The sequence below is a fragment of the Antedon mediterranea genome, chromosome 11 (assembly GCF_964355755.1).
Source record: "Antedon mediterranea chromosome 11, ecAntMedi1.1, whole genome shotgun sequence".
Taxonomy (NCBI): Eukaryota; Metazoa; Echinodermata; class Crinoidea; order Comatulida; family Antedonidae; genus Antedon; species Antedon mediterranea.
Window position 1 is genome coordinate 17,634,626 of NC_092680.1, and position 20,521 is coordinate 17,655,146.

The 20,521-nt window shown below is 32.9% G+C and overlaps 1 protein-coding gene across 1 annotated transcript; it reads right to left on the reverse strand.

Annotated features, from left to right (window-relative positions):
- Positions 1-120: 120 nt before the first annotated feature.
- On the reverse strand, positions 121-15,181 carry LOC140062035 (sodium channel protein type 4 subunit alpha B-like). The gene is made up of 7 exons (XM_072108078.1): positions 14,894-15,181; positions 7,526-7,658; positions 5,781-5,865; positions 5,124-5,276; positions 3,645-3,751; positions 789-995; positions 121-241 (listed from the first exon to the last, which is right to left on the reverse strand). The coding sequence occupies exons 1-7, from the start codon at positions 15,179-15,181 to the stop codon at positions 180-182; spliced, it is 1,035 nt and encodes a 344-aa protein (XP_071964179.1). The 3' UTR covers positions 121-179.
- Between the last annotated feature and the right edge of the window lie 5,340 nt (positions 15,182-20,521).

Below are 20,521 nucleotides of genomic sequence, written 5' to 3' on the forward strand. Positions count from 1 at the left end.
ATACAATAGGCCACTAAATTGTTTAAAATACAATAGGCTACTAAATTGTTTTAATGTAAAAAATGCGCAGCATATCCGAGTTCTGTCGGTTAGATTCGTGTAGTGGAAAACAGGCCTGAAGTGAGATCTTCTAGTTTATAGGCCTATTATGTAATATGATGAAGTTAATATAATGTAACTCACCCAATCCCCGTTATATTGCTACACACCAGAGGATCTCCGTTCAACATAAACCAATTTGCTTTAAAAAAAAAACAACACGAAAGATTTAATATAAATTAATTTGTCCTGGCATAGCTAGACTCTGCATAAAATGATGTTTGTTTAGGTTCAAAGGATTTTAAATTACGTCATTTGAATATTTTCGTACGCAGAAATAATATTGATGTTGGTAAAATTAGTGTCTCGTTTAGGGTAGTAGAAGTTAATGGTGTTTATATTGCATTCAAATGGCATCAATCTAGGATTGATTGCGCTAATAATAATCAAATACACATTGCTGATGATTGTGTTTCGTCAGCGAATATTTAAGAAAAAACACAATTATAATATTGTATGAACTGGCAATTTTATTATTAATTTTTAAAAGGGCAAGGGAAGTGAGAATCTCAAATTGTCCTGTTATTACTAGTAATACTTCTACTAATAAAGTATTTATTCTGTTTTATATTATTATTATGTATTTATTCACATTATTTAGTTGAATATCTTCGTTTTGTCACTTTATTCGAAAAGTTCTTACTCATGGTTGTCAAAGGTAGGCATAGTAATAATAACAACAAACTTACTTTCATTGGCTATATAACTATTATAATACTCCTCCGTTTCATTTATGTCTGTAATATCAATGGATGCAACGCATTTTTGTTTCAAAGTTCCCATATACACTTGCAACGAAAGTAACGCGAATATACTAAGTATAAAAAAAGTTAACACCATAACTTCACCGAGCATCTTCATAGACCGCAGTAGTGCATTTATTATAGATTTCAATCCTGAAAAAAAGATTAAATTGTGGTAATTTGAGAATTTCTATTACACGTTAATTGATTTTAATGCTTGTAGCTAATTAAAAAATATGATGACATTAAAAATTTAAGGGATGGAAATCCCAAGCCTACTTCCAGTTGTTAATTTTGTTTCTAATCAGAATGAATATCACACTTCTTTATTTTGAGCCTCTTAACATGGAGAAAAAAAGCCTGTTTTCTTCAGGCGAGTCTATTCGTGCGAATCGAACATTTCTGAATTGGCTGCGCAGTTTTAGCATTCACGCGATAGTTTAAAACTGGCTAGGCTATGCAAGTTTAATAACAATAATAATAACAGGATTTTCATAGCGCACATACCACTCAAGAGTGCTCAAGTTTGTATGTGATTAGTTATAAGCTATTTAATGAACAGCATTCAATCATATTGCAAATGCCTAAAAGCAAATTGACGCCGACATCCCCTCGTATTGATCTTCGGTCTTGTGGGAGCTTTAAGCTTGGTTCCCACTAGGACGCAACGCAAGGACGTAACACAATGAAAAAGTAGCAGTTCGAATAAACAATCGCTTGCGTTGCGCTTACTTTCCTTGCGTTGCGTCCCAGTAGAAGCTTCCACAACGACCAAAGACCGATACGAAGATCTTTAAGAAGTTATTAGCTCAACGCCGATCAATTTGTAAAATATGCATTGAAAACAAAAAAAATTCCGTGGTATTCTTCAGTAGTTGACGACGGATATTGATGGTTATGCGATGTTTTCTTTTACAAATAAAATTGCACAATATATCTCCATAATGGAAACTATGCTCAATGTGAAACATTATTACATGCGTGTCTAGAGCAGTCAATCATAATATCTATAAATAAGCTTTAATCTTTTATTCAAATTCAATTATACGATTTCCTCGAAGCGTAACGGATTTTTTTTGCTTTTATAATTACAATAATATGTCAATTTCGCCCAATATTCATGCTATATATTTGACATATAAATTATTTATTAACTTGTTATTTGCAACCGCCACCCGCAAACAATACATGAATAATTAACAAAGTTATATAAATATAAATAAATAAATTCCTCCCTAAGCAGAGAAAAATTAAAGATTTCTCCCTAAGTAGAGAAAAATTAAACAACAGATATTTTCTTCCAAATTCCTCCCTAAGCAGAGAGAAAGTCTCTAAAGACAAAATCTTCTCCTTCAAATTCTTCCCTAATATAAGCAGAGAAACATTCTCTCAAAGAGTTCAAACTTCTTTTGTTCCCGAACACAACATTGTCTATGCTTCCCTCTAAGAAGAGCATGTAGATCTTTATAACATGGATGAATTATTAAGTTCATTATTTTCAGATTTACCTTGAAAGAAACGGAAACCCACAGGCCAAACATAGGCTATTATATCAGACGTACCCTGGGATTCAGTCATTATTACTGTGTACAAAATTACCGTTGGCAATAGAAACATGATCGCATGAAACGCCTGTGAAAACACTATCGGATATCTGAATGATGGTATTTCAATGATAGGAAACGAAATTAATTAATTCTGTTTTAGATCGCTTAATCGATCTACTGGGTTAATCTTAATAGAAAATAGGTTGTCTGGGCTAAGTACATTGTATACTTATATAGCTTTTATTTACACAGTATAATATATTTGTTATGGGCTCTAAACGTGTATGTTTAAAGGTTTGTATGGCGAAAAAACAACAATTAAGATAGGTTTGCAGTTATAGGCCTAGGCCTACACAATGTGTTTTTCCGAAAAAGAAGTATAAGTTAGGTTGAATGTCTTGACGATACTCATACCATCTTCTGGAGGAATGAAACGTCGAGAAATCCTCACTTTCCATCCTTTTCGGAAACATATACATGTACTGCAAATATAACATTTTTAGTCGCATGGACGTGACTCTATAGTTCACTATGTCGGTCGGTCGGTCGGTCTGTCGGTCTGTCGGTCTGTCTGTCGGTCCGGTATCACTATGCGTTTCATCGCTTTCTGACCTTATCTTGATATCAGTTTAATCTAGCTAAGTCAATTTTTCACAGTATATTCCTTATGGCCAGGAATAGATGTGGTTATGTTTTAACGGTGCGCAATAAAAAATTACGTGGTCTACGCACGATTTAACGAAATCACGTTTGTAATCATATCTTCACAACCATGAATCACAATTAAATAAAATTTGGTACTCATAAATTTCAGGGCATAAATCATCATATGGCAATACAATTACGTGCGTAGCGCATGTAACGCGCGCTTAAAATTTTACAAAATTTATTTTCGATGAAATAAGAGTACGTTTCAGGCACTTTTAAGCGTTTACAAAATTGCCATGAGTGCGCAGATTTTTGCGCGCGCACTGCGCGTTAAATGTTATTGCGCACACTTTTTGCCCGATTTCTGTTTTCTTGACTTTCTTTTCAACTCGAAATTACGTTATACGAGCACGTCAAAAGTGACAGGCTACGCACGTGTAAATTAGAAAAATATAACTGTTTTTAAACATTTCAACATTTTTAAACATGTTCAGTAATTTCGGTCAGTTGGTAGGTTGGTCGGTTGGTCGGTAAACACTAATGAGCACGCGACTGCAGCCATCTATATGGCCTTGTTGCTAACAACGTTTGGTTTTAATTACTTTACCTGGTACTACGGATATCGTCTTTAATGCTCTTAGAACACGAAACGCCCTCAGGGCTGTAAAATCACCAACTTCTACGTTAAAAAGACTAACGCAAAATGTAATATACCTGTGAACAAAATAATACTTTTTTTAAATATAATTATTCAAAATATAAATATAATTATTCAGTGTTTAAAATATTCGTTATTGATTCACAAACATTTAAAGTGTGTCGTCTTCCACAAGACCACATTATTAGAGGCCCTGTTTACGTTAAAATAAGGGGACAACTGAGCATATAAGCACTGTACAATATCAATTTCCTAGATACAATCTTTTAATTATATTCCATTTACATGTGCTTGTTTCCTTAGTGTGATTGAGTCGTGAAAACTAATTATTAGAGGCCCTTCTTACGTTAAAATAAGGGGAAAATTGAGCATATAAGCACTGTACAATATTAATTTCCTAGGTACAATCTTTTAATATTCCATTTACATAAATATGTGCTTGTTTCCTTAGTGTGATTGAGTCGTGAAAACTAATTATTAGAGGCCCTTCTTACGTTAAAATAAGGGGAAAATTGAGCATATAAGCGCTGTACAATATTAATTTCCTAGGTAAAATCTTTATATTTCATTTACATAAATATGTGCTTGTTTTCTTAGTGTGATTGAGTCGTAAAAACTAAGAAATTGTTTTCACTGTTAACAACTTTTCATGAATATTGCTCGAGATTCAATTGACTACACATCATTGTGATGTCAGTATTGTGTTTTGATAAGCCATTCTTTGCTCTATAACAATTAATAACAAAAGAGAATGTCACAAGTATCTGACATTGCATCTTCAATTATTCATCAACTACGTCATTAACCTTCTTCACATCTTAAAGGTCATTATTGATATTGGTATCGCCTTGTGTTGTTGTTGTGTAAGCATGGAGGAATTTTATGGTTTAATATATCAGAATATATAAATGAACATACAGTTCATTGTCAACAAAATCGATAAAATAATAATATATCTATGTAGGCCTATGCATAAATTCATTCATAAGGAAACATATATTGGTCAGCCTTGCTTTATTTTACATGTATAAGCAGCAATAAAAACAATAATGATACCAAACACTAATAATCACAACGATTTTCGGTGGCCTAAACAGTCCAACGGACGGCGCATCCCGGGTAAGTTACCGATAATTGGCCCATGAAGTTAACTTAGTGGGGGTAAATTAACTAAACCCGATTTACCGTTATCCTTGGTTCCAACGGGAATCTAATTTCAAATTCTGAATACATAGGCCTAACTGTATGTATAACAGGGCATGGAAACTTTATCAATTATTAAACTTGGAGTCAATTTAGACGAACCAAAAACACTACTTATAGACCAGCGATTACACTGAACCAATCAGAAATGATGAAAGTGTAAGTGTCGCAGTATAAGACTTTATTTCGATCCCTCCCCCACCCCACATAAAAATAAATACTTACGCTAATAAAATAACTAAAAAATCCAGCCAATTCCATGGATCTCTTAGATAAGTGAATTCTTTTAGTACAAAACCTCTTGCTATAACTTTGACCATCATTTCAATAGAATATATGGTTGTGAATAAATATTCGGCAATTTCTAAATGTATTGGCCTGTAAATAATGAAAGTATAATTATAGGAAATACAATAATAAAATTTGGAAGTCATAGGTGAGTTTTTTGGTCAGATTTTTAAAACTAGTAGCTGTACAGTTGTATACTCTGTGGCCTACATTTAGAACAACATTGCAAACAAAACTGCGTATGGTTTAAAATGTTACATTAAGCAGCTCCAACTTTATGAGATAAACAAAATGTGTCCATGGTCATGATGATGTCATAGCACTACCTTATTTGAGCATATCACTATCATATTTGAGCATATCACTGTCATATTTGGATACATCACACTTTTTTGGTCAAACTAGTTTGATAGTGTAGACATATCTTTACAAACCACTTCAATATACAGTGTAGGCCTAATTACGTCAGATAATAATGACGATTAAGTTGACGAGGCTAGTAGTCAGGATAGTAGGCCTAAAGATAGTGATGAGGTAATTATAATAAAGTATAATAAATAAAAATAATGATGAAAATAATAATAATAAACTCACACATCTTCATCCTCTGGCCTAGGCACATCCATTGCTAAAAATATACAGTTTACTAAAATGGTAAGAATTACAAAAATATCAAATAATGTGATTCTTGTTAAGGAACACAACAAAAGGTAAAACAGTATACATCACAATCTAGTTACATGCGCGCCCGAGTGGGAAGACATCGAGAGATACAAAATGTGACAGTCTGTGCCTATATACATTTTAAAGCATTGTCTACGTTATTATCAAACTTGTTTGACAAAAACAGTGTGATATTCCCAAATATGGTAGTGATATGCTCAAATATAACAGTGATATGACATCACCCTGTCCATATATGGGCACATCACATTTATTTTGTCATATACAGTTTGGAATGTAGACAGAGCTTTGGATTCAAGATTCAAGATTCAAGAAATTTTATTTGTCCATAAAATGGAAATTCACTTTGCTTGGTAGATTAAAACAACAGTATTGCAACAATTTAAAAACGTGCAGTATTATAACAGATTAAAAATACAAGATAAAAAGTTAAAAATACTGTTAAAAATGTAAAACTATTAAAAATTGCATTAACGTCTTACATTAGAATTAAAAATATGAATGCTATTTACAACGAAGGATTTTCTAGTTCTACAATGATTTGCTCTTGGAGGTCGTAGCCTAATGCCTGATCTATTTAAGTTATAACAGTAATGTAACGGATGAGTGGGGTCTTTCATAATATTGTTAACTTTTTTTAGAATACTCTTTTCATAGATAAATGAACAAGGCGTTAGATCAGCTTTAATAATACGTTGTGCAATTTTACGTGGTCTCTCAATATTTTTCTTATCATTTTCAGTAAAGTTACCATAAAAACATCCAATGCTAAAAGATAAAATACTTTGAATAATACTTTGATAAAATAGAATTAAAATAGTGTTATCAACTCTAATTTGCTTGAGTTTTCTGAGAAAGTAGAGCCTTTGAGATGCCTTCTTAGTTATTGGAGAGACAAACCATGGAGAAACTATAAGCAAAACAACACATACATTGTTTTATAACAATTATTCTGTTTAGAGATATGAAATGAAAATTGCTTGCTTAATTGTGTGACGTATAATGTATTCCATAAAGTGGATCTTTAATAATAAAATTATTATTACAATTTGTAATATCATTCTCCTCAGATCTTAAATAAAATAACATTGTAAACATAATTATATGAAAATAACATTGTAAATTCCCACGCAGTTCTTTTTTTTATAAATATTATGATTGTGTTCATGATAATTACGTTTTTAAGAAAGTACATGTAGCCGATAGTTATTTTTATATTATATGCCTTTATGCTCATTAACAGTCTAAATTAAAGTCGATCGTATGCCCAGAACAATAATTGACAATGTGCTTTTTTATAATATATACTCAGTTTAGACACGTTCTTTCTTCATTCGTGTTGGTACCATTTACTTTAAATGTTCACCAAGGTTATCCATTATTTATTTAGTGGGGACGTTTTACTTTTAAAAAATGTCTTTGGTATAATAACGCACAATGAAGGTTTTCTTTTATCTGATTGTATAAAGAAAGATGTTGTTAAATAAATACATTAAAGCTGTATTTGACTGGCATTGCCTCGTGTGAACACGAGTGTACGAGGATCAGCAAATTAATTATCAGGCAGCAAATTTTACTAAAACCTCTTAACTTAAGATATTTTTACAAAAGACTTTATGAATCGTAAGTAACTGCAAGTAATTTAATCAAAGGATATCTATGTGTAAGAATAAGCAGCATAAGTCGTCGAACCGGGTTGATAGGTGAAAAACAAAACAACGCCTTTGAAGCGGAGAATCGGTACAGTGACGTCTTTCCTCCAAAACGCTCTCCAACAACCATAAACGTCTGAAAATAGAAACACAGGTGATTTAAATAATCAATGACAGATTTATGAACAAAGTAAAAGTATACTTAAAATCATTTTATCATTCAGGGTGAACGATCAGGGTGCATTGTGTTGCCATACAAAGCGTGTGGATACGAAGTGACTTCATATGAAACATATGGGGCGCCACATAACCAGCAAAAGTACAGTATATACATTTTACAGAGCCATATATTTCAAATATATGACTCTGTAAAAGTGTATATGTGTGTTAAATGGGTGTGTCCGCTAAATAGGGGTTGAGTGTTAAAACAAGTTGCTCCTTGTTTGTTTAATTGAAACGTCTCCTAATAGAAGGGAGGTTTCCATGAATAGTGGGATCAGGATTATGTTGGTTTTTTTTTCGATTTTTGTTAAATGATAGTTGTTGTTCTTGCCTTTTGTGTACGTTTTTATGAAATTGTATTACCCCAACCAAATGAATTTCTCTGGAGTCTGGGTAATGAAGTGTTATTTGTTGTATTGTATAGGGGTGTGTCCTTGAAGACAAGAGGCGTTCTACTGTAGCCTAATTATGTAAATGTACATATATTTATACATTGTCTGTTATCAACTGCAATTAATGAAAACGGCCATATTTATATTATAAGATTGATTACAAATTTCATAAAACACGCTATATCGGTCTGAACACGGATGAATACAGAGTGTATCTATCTATATCTCCATGGTTCAAAGAATATTATTTTCAGAACATAATATGTTATCCCTAAGGACGTACATGCGGAGGATTATAAATATAAAGGTACAAAGATATATGACATCCATGTGATAGGATTCAACGCAGTTACTAAGTATTGACGTTTTCAATTCAGCGGCAACTCAGCGAAGAGACTGGTGAATAATACATGATGAATTAATAATTTGTATTTTAACAACAATATGTATAGTTTCATATTAATATCTCCGACAATTTCATCTTAACATATATGTATAATTTGTCATTTTTATTGTTTCCATAGAAATATCTACGTGTCCTTTTGTTGATGTTAATCTCTGTTTATGGTGTTTTTTATAATAGAAGATTAGTAATTGCTATTTTTCTATTAAAATGCGTATACAAATATAGGCCTATATGCGATGTAGACGTGCACCCAATTTGTGATAATATGATAATTTATATATTGTTGTGTTTAGTTGCCGTTTTCTATATTTTCTTCAAAATCAGTAGTAGGAGGAGTTTAACATTTCAGACTTTTAAATAGTGTTTCATTAGACGCGTTTACATGTCTAAATACATTTAGAAGTGCTTTATTTAAACGCGTTTACATGTCTAAACACATTTAAAAGTGCTTTATTTAAACGCGTTTACATCTAAACACATTTAAAAGTGCTTTATTTAAACGCGTTTACATTATATAAACACATTTAAATGTGCTTTATTTAAACGCGTTTACATGTCTTAATTCTTACCTTTAGTAATTCTTACTAAAGGTAAGAATTACTAAAGGTAAGAATTAAGAAGTGCTTTATTTTAAACGCGTTTACATGTCTAAATACATTTAGAAGTGCTTTATTTAAACACGTTTACATGTCTAAACACATTTAGAAGTGCTTTATTTTAAACAGGTTTAGATATTAAAATCTGAGAGCCCAAGATCTCTACAAATATTTTTAAATTTTGTATACGAATTAACATTAGCTATTTAAAATAATCTGATTTCTACCACGAGTCACAACACTTTTGTATTAGACATAATTAATTTAACTGACATCTGATAATTGTGAGGGCTATACAAGTATCTATTGACCATGAGCCTCGCTGTTAACGTTAATCACTTTCCTAATTTATCTGTCTGATAAATACAAAAAATAAGAAAAGAACAAATTTAGTTGATTAATCATTTCTTAACTTATTTAGTTTCATTTTGCATTAACAAGCTTCCGTTTACAATGTCAATATATTCATTTTGATGAATTACTCTTATTTACTTACTGTATTAAAGCCCAACATTTTTGGCCGCCCTTTATTTTTAAGCAACGATCGCGAAAATAAAGGGCGCGCGAAAATCACGAAAATCCCTACGATGTTGTTTAGAGTCTATCAGGCCTAGCCTAGGCTTAGTTAGGTATATTATTTTCTAGTATTTCAAATTATATACAGTTTGTTTGTTAATTAACGATATACATTTTCAACAATGGTAAGATGGAAGTCGTTTACAATAGAAAATAGTCATTTAAAAAAACATATGAGTCTATCATCATTATCAAAGACAACTTATTATTGATTGTATTATTCAGTGTAATCGATATATAAAGTACATTACAAGATAAAATTCATAACGAGTTACTAAAAACTAAAAATAGAGAAATTTAGATCCAAAATAAATTATTTCTATTTTATTAGATTGTTAAATGATTTAATTACGTTCTTTTCTGTAGCCTTACACTTTTAAGAATTGATCTAGCAGTGGTTGATTCATAACCATAGTGGAGGTTAGAGTTGGCTGGTCCTGTAGAATTTCGTTGCACATAGGCCTATCAATGTATAAGTGCAATTTACAAAGATGTAACAGCTCTATTTTTATTATTATCTTAGCTCAGCCCAAACCATGATATGGCTGGTCCTGGAGACTTATATATTTTGCTTCATGTTTCGAAGTACAATCCAATTTCCGGGCACCTAGCAACTCTATTTTTCAAAATTATCTTAGCTCAGTCCCAACAATGATAGGGCTGGTCCTGGAGACTTAGATATTTTATTTCATAATTTCGAAGTACAATCCAATTTCAGGGCACCTGGCAACTTTATTTTTTAAAATTTTCTTAGCTCCATCCCAACTATGGTGGGCTGGTCCTGGAGACTTATATATTTTGCTTCATGTTTCGAAGTACAATCCAATTTCCGGGCATCTAGCAACTCTATTTTTCTAAATTATCTTAGCTCAGTCCAAACCATGGTAGGGCTGGTCCTGGAGACTTAGATATTTTATTTCATAATTTCGAAGTACAATCCAATTTCAGGGCACCTGGCAACTTTATTTTTTTAAATTTTCTTAGCTCCATCCCAACTATGGTGGGCTGGTTTTGGAGACTTGTATATTTTGTTTCATATTTCAAAGTACAATCAAGTTTCCGGGCACCTAGCAACTCTATTTTTTCAAAATTTTCGTAGCTCCACCCAAACCATGCTGTAGAATTTCGTTTCATATTTTAATGTATAAGCGCAATTTCCAGAGACCTGCAACTCTATTGGATGTGGGTCAACCAGGGTGGAGGGAGTGGATAGTGTTAGTCCCGCATTCGCACCCTCCAGACAGCAACCAGCCTACGCATCTGCACCCCAAACACTTGTCTTGTTTGAATAACAGTCTATGCAAAGTCCGATATACTCAATAGACAACCTAATTATAAGAGTTTCCATGGAGATACGGCTACGTGTCTATGGTATGTTGAAAATCATCTAACAATACAACACATACGTAATTGATACAATGCAAATTGCAAATACAATAAATAAATAATATAATTTTGAACGAGATTAATAAAAATATGTTTAGTTTACTGGACTAAAAAATATGTAAAAAAAATGTATTGTATCTGATCATGTTTTGTCTTACGTGGGTTCATCCCACTTTTATTTCCATAAATACATTGTACAGTACATTTCTGCTGTACATCACTTTATATGTTCTGATCCATTGTGTTTTTAAATTACGTTCACATATATCTTAGCTTATATATTTTAATGTATTGTATCTGATCATTATATAACCAGCTTTTTATTATATTTAGTGTATGAAATGTATATTAATATTTAATTTTATTTAGACATAATCTCTATATGAATTCCTGCTGGTAAGAAACATAGTTATAATAAATGAGCTTGTAGATGTTCTATAAAACAAAAAGAAAAAAACATAAGAAATTAATACTTTGGGAGGGCCTATTTGGGGCGGGGAGGCAACTGGTAAGCGGTGCATAACGAAAAAACCCAGATATTTTTTGGAATAATTAGTATTTCGACCAATCTGAGATCAACGGAAAGCTATATTAAATTCAGCATGTTTTAAAATAATATATGTATTTCGAACTACCATTATATTTTCAGGGCGTCACAATATAAATTCCTTTAATTTTTGTTTTTTGTGTGTATAAATACATAATATAAAAGACCACCCATTAATTCAACTGATAAAGAAATGTTGAATTGTGGTAAATAAAAATAATATAAAATCATAGGTTTGAGGTACAACAAATGCAATGCATGCAGAAGAAAAATGTTATGCTAGTACCCCCCCCCCCCCTCCTCCGCCCCCCAAACTAGATACAGTTCCTATGTCTAAGTGTCATTTCAATATGCAGTTATGCAGTTACAACGTTTGGATAACGTTTATTTGAAAAGTTTATCTGCGAGACAGGCTATAATTTTAAACGAGAGTTTCAGCTTAGAATTCTACTGATTGTTGTGGGCCAACATAAACAATAATAATTCTGAACTCTGCCCTTAAAGATGTATTTTCCCCCTGAAAAAATAATTCTTTTTGTTGAATACGTCATTTTAATGTCACATAATAGTTGTATAAATAAAAAATAATAAATAAAATGTATTTACCTAAAAAACTGTCATTTAAAGCACAATACAGTCAATTGGCTGCCAGCCAATTAGTTTTTGGTTGAATTTAACCATTTATTTTGTCATTTTATAAGTGAAAACATTTATTTTTTCCGTTTTTTCTACGAAAGTGATTAACTTTATTAAAACTATTAAAAAATCTATTCAAAGTCAGTTTTGTCTTCATTTTCATATTATCTGAGGATTACTAGTAATCGATACTTTATGATGATAATAATAATAATAATCATTTTTTCGATATCGTAAAAACCATGTATGCAAGGTATAGTACCATCGATCAACAGGCTGACAAAAACTCAGGGGGACGCGAATCACGTCTAAAACTCAGAGGGACGCGAATCACGTCAAATACTGTCTCTAAACTGACGAAAAAAATATAATCTATAGAATAATAATTCATTCAGTTTCGGTTGACCATCAACCAGAAAAAATGCAAAGAAATGTATTACACGAATATGCATTAATAACTTGTGTAGTTGTTATTAATATTATTATCTCATAAACATTTATTAGGTACATATAAATTTAACAAGATATATATTAAATTCATTGTTTATTTATAATATAAGCATTGCATTAATATATGAAGAACGGACATATTCCGCACGATATCATTATTACTGTATGATATAACTATTAAAATTGATGAATATTTATTGAAGCGAAATTGCATTTTATGGGTTTTTGCGTCGTAACGTATATAATTGACGCAAAATGAGTTCTTGTTCCTTATTGATAGGTCTATTATGCAATATTTTAATTTTCTGATACAGTAGCCGTTAATAATACTGCTCGTTTAATACGTTTGGATAAACAGTATCGTATCGATTAAAAAAAATCCGTTTCTTTGCCAAGCGATTTGTAGGCTATAATACAGTACATACATATAACGAACACATTCACTATCTGGGATATTAGGCTATACTTAATGTTGAGGTAAACTGTGCGGTAGACCACGTGTACATTTAGTTCTGAAAAGAACTGTTGAGTTTGTCGGCGTTTTGATATTACTGAACATTAGGACAGAACCACCCCCCCCCCCCCCCCCACACAATTAAAAAAAAACGGAAACAAGACAAATTACAGTATTAATGTTATTCTTAAACTGATCAATCATATGTATTATTACCATCAACTGCCGTTATCATCCCAATTTTTTTTTTTTTTACTATTGATTATTTTTTGGTTTGTGGAGGAAGATTTTCATCAGCGAGTCATCTCTCGACATACACTATAATATAATACAGAACCTAGTTACGCATGTTAATGTATTGTGTAGCGTGGCCTACAATTGGAGTGTGCTTCCTCACTTGATTCCTTCGTTTGGGGACGGCTAACGGCACAATATGCACTAGAGATCGTAGGTACGTCCCGGTCGAAATTTAAGTACGTTCAAACTGTTTGCTGTGAATACCAATTACTGTGTGAAATAATTACCATTTAAAAGAAATTTAGGCTAACACAAGTTCAATTGGTAGGCTTACCGGAATAATACATTACTCGTCAATTACAGGATGGATAAACTGTTTTATATTGTATCGTGTTTAAACCTAGTCTCATTTTAGGCTTAGGGAGTGAAGTTGAAAGAGTTACAAGTCTGGCACTAAGGTCAGGATTGAACCCTTAACCCAAGTTACCCACCAAGCTACAGTTCCACTCATCTCATAGAACTAATATATAGGCCTAATGATTATCTACTGTAATACTATAAAGATACAACTGTCATTGTGCAACGTTATTAGATTATATTATCGACACGATCCCGCGAGTCATTATGCATTTTAAAAAAATAATACCCATCATCAAGGACATTTCTCCATAACGCAATTAACATTAATTGTCTGCAATTTCAAATTACCTGATATACCATTCTACATGTGTTTCTACCAATTAACAGGTCAATCATATTTTTACAAGTTAATGTCGTAACGTGATTTAGGTGTATGTCATTTAGCGATATACCTTACAATAATACAATTAATTTTATATCTATAAGCTTATCCTTACGGGTATTATAGGTATAGGATTCTTGTTAGTAAATGCGACATGAGAAGGAAATAACGATTAGATAATCGTACTAAACTTTATGAATCCCCTCCCCCACCCCCCAAAACCGGATTAATATATGGAGTGCAAACAGTCAAGGAAAGTGCAGTAAAAGTCATTCGAGATGGGGAGGAATCTCATACAATTGAAAAAAAAAACAAGCAAATTTCTAAAAATATTAAAATCAATCATAATTTTTTTTTCTCTGTCAAGATGTTACCATCTGGTAACTCCCAAAAAAATTACCGATAAAAACCCCAGATTTCTCTGTCTAATTTCAACTATGCGCTGAATTTTTCAAAATTCGTGTAGTAAAAAAAAATCTATTGATAGATGATCGATAGAAATGTTAATAATAATTATAGTTAATCTAGTGATAATAATAACAGTATTGTGTAATTATATATTACCAGTAGTGTTATATATTTCATTTCATCTTTTATTTCGGAAAAAATAATACAGGGTACAAAATTCTCCATAGCTCAAGACAAAATTAGTGTCCACATTATTATAAATATAAAGGAAACAAAATATATATATTTTTTTACTAGCACACATACTAAACATTATTACCTGTTCATCTTCTCTAGCTGGATCTAATTCCACTATCGGTTTTCCGAGATATGCCTTTGGTACTTTTCCGTATCGTTCTGGTAGAGGTTTAGGAGGTATAAGATCCACATCATATGTCTTAGACTTTGGTTCCTCTTCTTCTTCCTCTTCCGAAAGTATACTTCTTTTACTGGCGGCTCTTTCCACGTTTCCATCTGTTGTCTCCGTTCCTCTTTCCACCTCATTCTGAAGGTAGTCGACCGTGAAGAGTTTTAATTTTGAGTTTTGACTATCCTTATCTGTACTCATTTTATCTGTTTCTACACCTCGACAATAAATCTATCGCTATGCAATTTTGATTATAAAAGTATACAATGTTAGCTATGCCATCCATGGTTTGGTAACATGATTTAAACTATAGGTATAGATACTTGCGGTCTCAATGTCGAACATGACGTAACAATCCAATGTAGAAACAATTATGCCGTGTATAAAGAGTAGGAACAAACCGACTTGATTGCAATTTATATCCACTAATAATTGAGTTCTCACATGCGGAAGGCACTATAGGGAGGCGATGTTAAAAATCCATTGCTGTCGACTAAAGGCGCTGCTGTACGAAAAGAAATATCGATCCATTCTGTCAAGAGATTGTGGCAAGTAATAACGAACCATTCACATGTGAACAAATTAATATCAATCGGAAACTAGAAACCAATCCTAACTATGTGTTGATAAGGACTAAGGATACGTTGTGTAGGCCTAAGTATTTTCCTTAGAGGATGTCCCAATGTACAGCTAGGGGATCACCGTTACCTCTTCACCCCTATTTAGCAGATCTCAGGCTCAATGTTGATTCTAAAAAGATCCAAACCCTTTTGTTTCCGGAACTATTGTTACCGTACTGGAGGCCGATTTATCCTTTAGTTGCTACAACAGTGGCTATTGTTCGTATTTTGGAGATTTCGTGACATGCGCAGTGGCACTGATCGAGATTGGCATTTCCATTCAACGAGGTATTCTATTATGAACGTGTGCTTATTTGCATGTTAATGAGAATTAACGCCTGTTTACTGGCAACCAACTTGGATTTCAAGGTGTGCGCTACTTGCTTATTTATTTCAAGTAATTTACACAAAAATAGGGCAATAATTGCCTCGTGTTTTACTAAAAACATATATACAATTCACTGTCATTAGTTCAACCTAAAAGCTTGGAGCTGACAAATTATCATAATTATTAAAATATAAATATAAATTCAAAGCATACACAAGGTCTCTACGTAGCCTTTATAAACTTATATTTGTATGTAGGCCTATTTACATAAACAGTGGCGGAAGCAACGGAGTGTACAAAGTTGATCAAATTAATTAATTATATTTTAAAAATTTATGGTCTGATTATAAGAGAGGGTGGGGCTGAAAGTAGGATGCTACATGTGATGTACGTACTAGTTCACAAGAACTTCTTGTTACCGTTAGACCCTGCCCCACCGCTTGTCAAAATCCTAGATCCGCCACTGAAAGGAGATATGTGATCCCTACCCAATTAAGAAATGGTGTCCAAAAAAATGCCTTCCCATCTCTGGACCAGATCCGCCTATAATATGAATTTATAGAATATGTTATATATGATAAATCAGTATTGTTAGCCACGAAGGTAAAATATAGGTTTCATTCATCAACCCAGTTTACTAACGGTTCATGCGTTGGACCAAACTAATGATGATCAATATATTGAATGGTCAGTGGGCAAAAATCGTTTAATCTTCTTAGGACTAGCCTTCATTGTCATGTTTAAAATAACATTAAAGATTAAAACCAATGACCCTGAGGCCTAACTAACTATAGTGAAGATCAAAATCGTTCTGTAATATTTGAAATTTAAGCAATTATTTATATTTTGCTTAGATATAGTGCAGCATAATCAGAACTAACTCAGTTAGTAACGGTTACCCATCTCCACATCTTATAATATGATTGCAATGGCGTTTTTGCAACCTGCGTTTTTAACACTACTTTAACATTGGCCTATAGCGTTTTTGCAATGTGCGTTTTTAACACTACTTTAACATTGGCCTATAGCGTTTTTGCAACGTATTTGTTATTGTCTTAATTAAGCCAAGCAAAATGAATTTTCATTTTAAGTGGACCAATAAAATGTCTTGAATCTTAATTTGTATTTCATGACAGCTTAGTTTGCTCTTGTATTCCTCTATTTGTGTTATACTGTAGTAGATAATAAACAAACAAATATCTATCTTTGTTATTTTGCACCTATTATTATGATAATTATAAATGCTATATGTTATCAAATTTGTATTTTCTAGTGAAACCTAACCATCTCAACACCTCAACGAGCAACAAAAATTGTATGAATATATAAGTAATGGGCAAGAACATTGTTGGACCAAGACAAGCTAACAACAGGATGCTGAGCTCCGGAGATCAAATGGTTTATATGTGACTGCGACATGATCAGTTGAATGGCACGCCCCTTAACATATAAATTAACTATTTTTTTGCTTTAAACTACAATTTCTTTTAAGGTAAATAATTTGTTTGATCCGAGTTTTGTTCTAAGTGAATAACTATTATTAATAGCATATTCAACAACAACAATTTAATAATATCTTTATTAACCTTGTTTTATGTTCTAAAAAGTGGTTGAATGAATGAATTTCTATATTAATAAATACATCTTCAACACATGATAGACATTATAATTTACCCTTCAACTCGTATAGTGTTCAATCGTAGATCTATGTAAGGCGTTAATTCATTTCAAATGAATTCCAAATCCGTAACTCATCTAACAAGTCCAGTTCCTATGGGACGCATTTTGTGACAATTAAGGCTCTAGGATGAATGCAGTCACCCGAGGGAACCTGTCAGTTATGTATGTTACAATGACAGCGAATTAATTAATAAATAATTGAAAAAAATATTGTTATTTATTATATACTGGAACGCCATAGTTGTCTGTTCTGCTTTTCCTACGCAAGAACAACACACAGTGAAATTCAAGGGATATAATAATCAAGAATGTTGTGGGGCGTGTGGTGCAGTGTCTCGGACGTTGGACTACTAATTGTGAGATCGAGGTTCGAAATCCAACTCTGCCGCATTGCTTGTATCCTTAGGCAAGATACTTTACTTTACTCCACCCGGGTGTATAACTGGGTACCCGGTTAGATAAAGACACAACTTTGCGCTGATTACTAGCTGCATTATGAGAGTATGTTTCCATACGTGTTTGATCCAAAAAAAATGTCTGGGGTAATAATGTTCAGAGCTTAGAGGTTTCAAAACATTAGGCGCTATATAAATCCAGGATATTATTATTATTATATTGCCTGATGGTTCATAAAATCAACTAAATTTCTTGCCACAAAATAACCGATTACAGAGTATATTTTTAATATTAATCTTTGTTATGCTTATATTCTAAAGTAGCTATGTCATCGAGCATTAGTTGAGTTTAGGAGACAGGGACTGCCAGCGATTTTTGTTTCGTACATAAGTTGAAAGATAGCCGAATAACTTCCCTAAATATAAATAAACCTAACCCTCTAAATAATCTCTCTCACACTATAAAGTAAAAGAAGTAACTCATAAGAGTCGAACCCCATACATCGACAGTCCATAGTCTTATCCACTCGACTACACAGACGGCTCGACAGAAATCGCTTGCATTAGCGAATTGTAGTTAGCTCAATTCTTACGTCACACCTTATGGATATGACTAATGAATATTCATGTTTATATTGTTATGTTTCACGAGGGGTCTCCAACTTATGTATGAAAAGAAATATCGTGGGCTGCCAAGGGGGACCCTGGGGGTCAGGGGGACCCTGGGGGTCAGAGGGAGCGAATTCACCGTTCCAACGTAATTCGATACTGTTTTAATCGATTATGAGGCAATTTGCTCTTTTTTGGTACATGTAAAATACTGTGCACGCACATCCATTCTTTCACATGAACTTTTGGATAGTGTGACACAATATAAATAAGGAAAACCACCGAACCTGACCATAAATGCTATTGCCTGAATTCTGCCCTGCTTGTATTTCAATCCCACATATTCTAATCAGGAAAGTGGGCAATTACAATTTGTCCATGATTCTAATGCGTTAACCATGGTTACTCCATTAACCCATTGCTGGATTTTTCGAGGCTGTTAAATATAATTATATTGTCCCCTGAACAAATAATTTTGTAAATTGTTTTTGTTGACTATACCATTTTAATGTCACACAGTTCGACTTCACCAAAAATTGGATTAAAAAATATTGTTTACCTCAAACTGTAATTAAACGAAACAAGGCCATATACATGGCTACAGTCGCGTACTCAAGTTAGTGTTTACCGACCAACCGACCGACATAGTGAGCTGTAGAGTCAAATTGACTGGAAGTCATTGTGTTTTTGGTTGGTCTTCTAAAGTTTCTGTATACAGAGGGCGCTATTTAACTTACCTGGATGTTTTTAATCTAGGATGGCTGAATGTGCAGTAACAAAAATAAATGTACATGTGTTGTTTTTCGCAAAAAGTCGAGAACTAACTGGTACAACGGAGACGTATCTAGATCTTCCAAGTAATATTAGTACAATAGAGCTATTGAAACAGTTAATTACATCATATCCAAAGTAAGTTTTAATCCTACTACAATAATACAGTGTGTATCTTGACTGGCCTGTTCTGTTTTAGGCCTGCCTGTCTATCCTAGCTAGCATAAATAGTCAATACACAACTGTACCGCGTCGCGGCCTACTCAACTCGGCCTTCGAGTGTAGTCAACCTCGATTGGTGCCATAAGACCTTATTATATACTCTACCCGCATATAAATAGTGCAGTACTGTACTACAGTATGTACTGTATTAGTATTATCATGGTATTATATTAGGCGCCGCCTACTAGCCTAGGTATATACCATGGTCCATGGAGTAAAGATTCTTTACTCCATGGATGGTATATACTTGTTATGCGCGATTTGAACGATTTGCGCAATTTGAAATTGCGCAACAAAAATCCTTGCGCAATTTGAATTGAAACATGTGTTTCAAATTGCGCAAGCAACGTATTAAATTGCGCAAGTAATCTGCAAATTGCGCAAGGTTTTTCGACAGATTGTGAAATCATGCACACCCGTATTTTTATAGTAATTTCTAAGAATGATTCAAAATTAAAGATAAATATCGCATTTCCTTATTTTAGTAGTGCAAATATTGTTATAAGTTAGCAAACCGACGAAGGAAAACGAAGCGGTGGTGTTCCACCAGGCGGGCGCGGCGCGGGCGGCCGGCTATACTACTCTAGCCTAGCTAGGGTCTGGACTACTGATACTGACTAGGTTACATGGCCTAGCTTAAACTAATATTAAAAACTTAATTTTTACATTTATTTTGATTTATTTCAAGTTACAGTGATAATATTATTTAATTGTAATAATAAATGTTATGTATTTATTACACACATCTTCGCATTTATTATGTTTTATTTTGAGTTATTTAGTTTCCAATAAATTATTATAATACCGATTGTCTGGTAGAATTTTGTTGCGCAATTTGAAAATTTACAGTTCGTTTTCAAATTGCGCAAAGGTGTCATATTGCGCAAGAACTATCTATCCTTGCGCAATTTTAAAT

Bases quoted from the DNA above. Each gene is read 5' to 3' on its own strand.
- LOC140062035 (XM_072108078.1), bottom strand. From the start codon at position 15,181: ATGAGTACAGATAAGGATAGTCAAAACTCAAAATTAAAACTCTTCACG. The intron at 5,866-7,525 runs ATCCTTTGATTA...CAAGAATCACAT, and splicing joins GCTTATTCTTACACATAGAT to TATTTGATATTTTTGTAATT. The intron at 242-788 runs GTAAGTTTGTTG...TTTTTTTTAAAG, and splicing joins TAGTTATATAGCCAATGAAA to CAAATTGGTTTATGTTGAAC.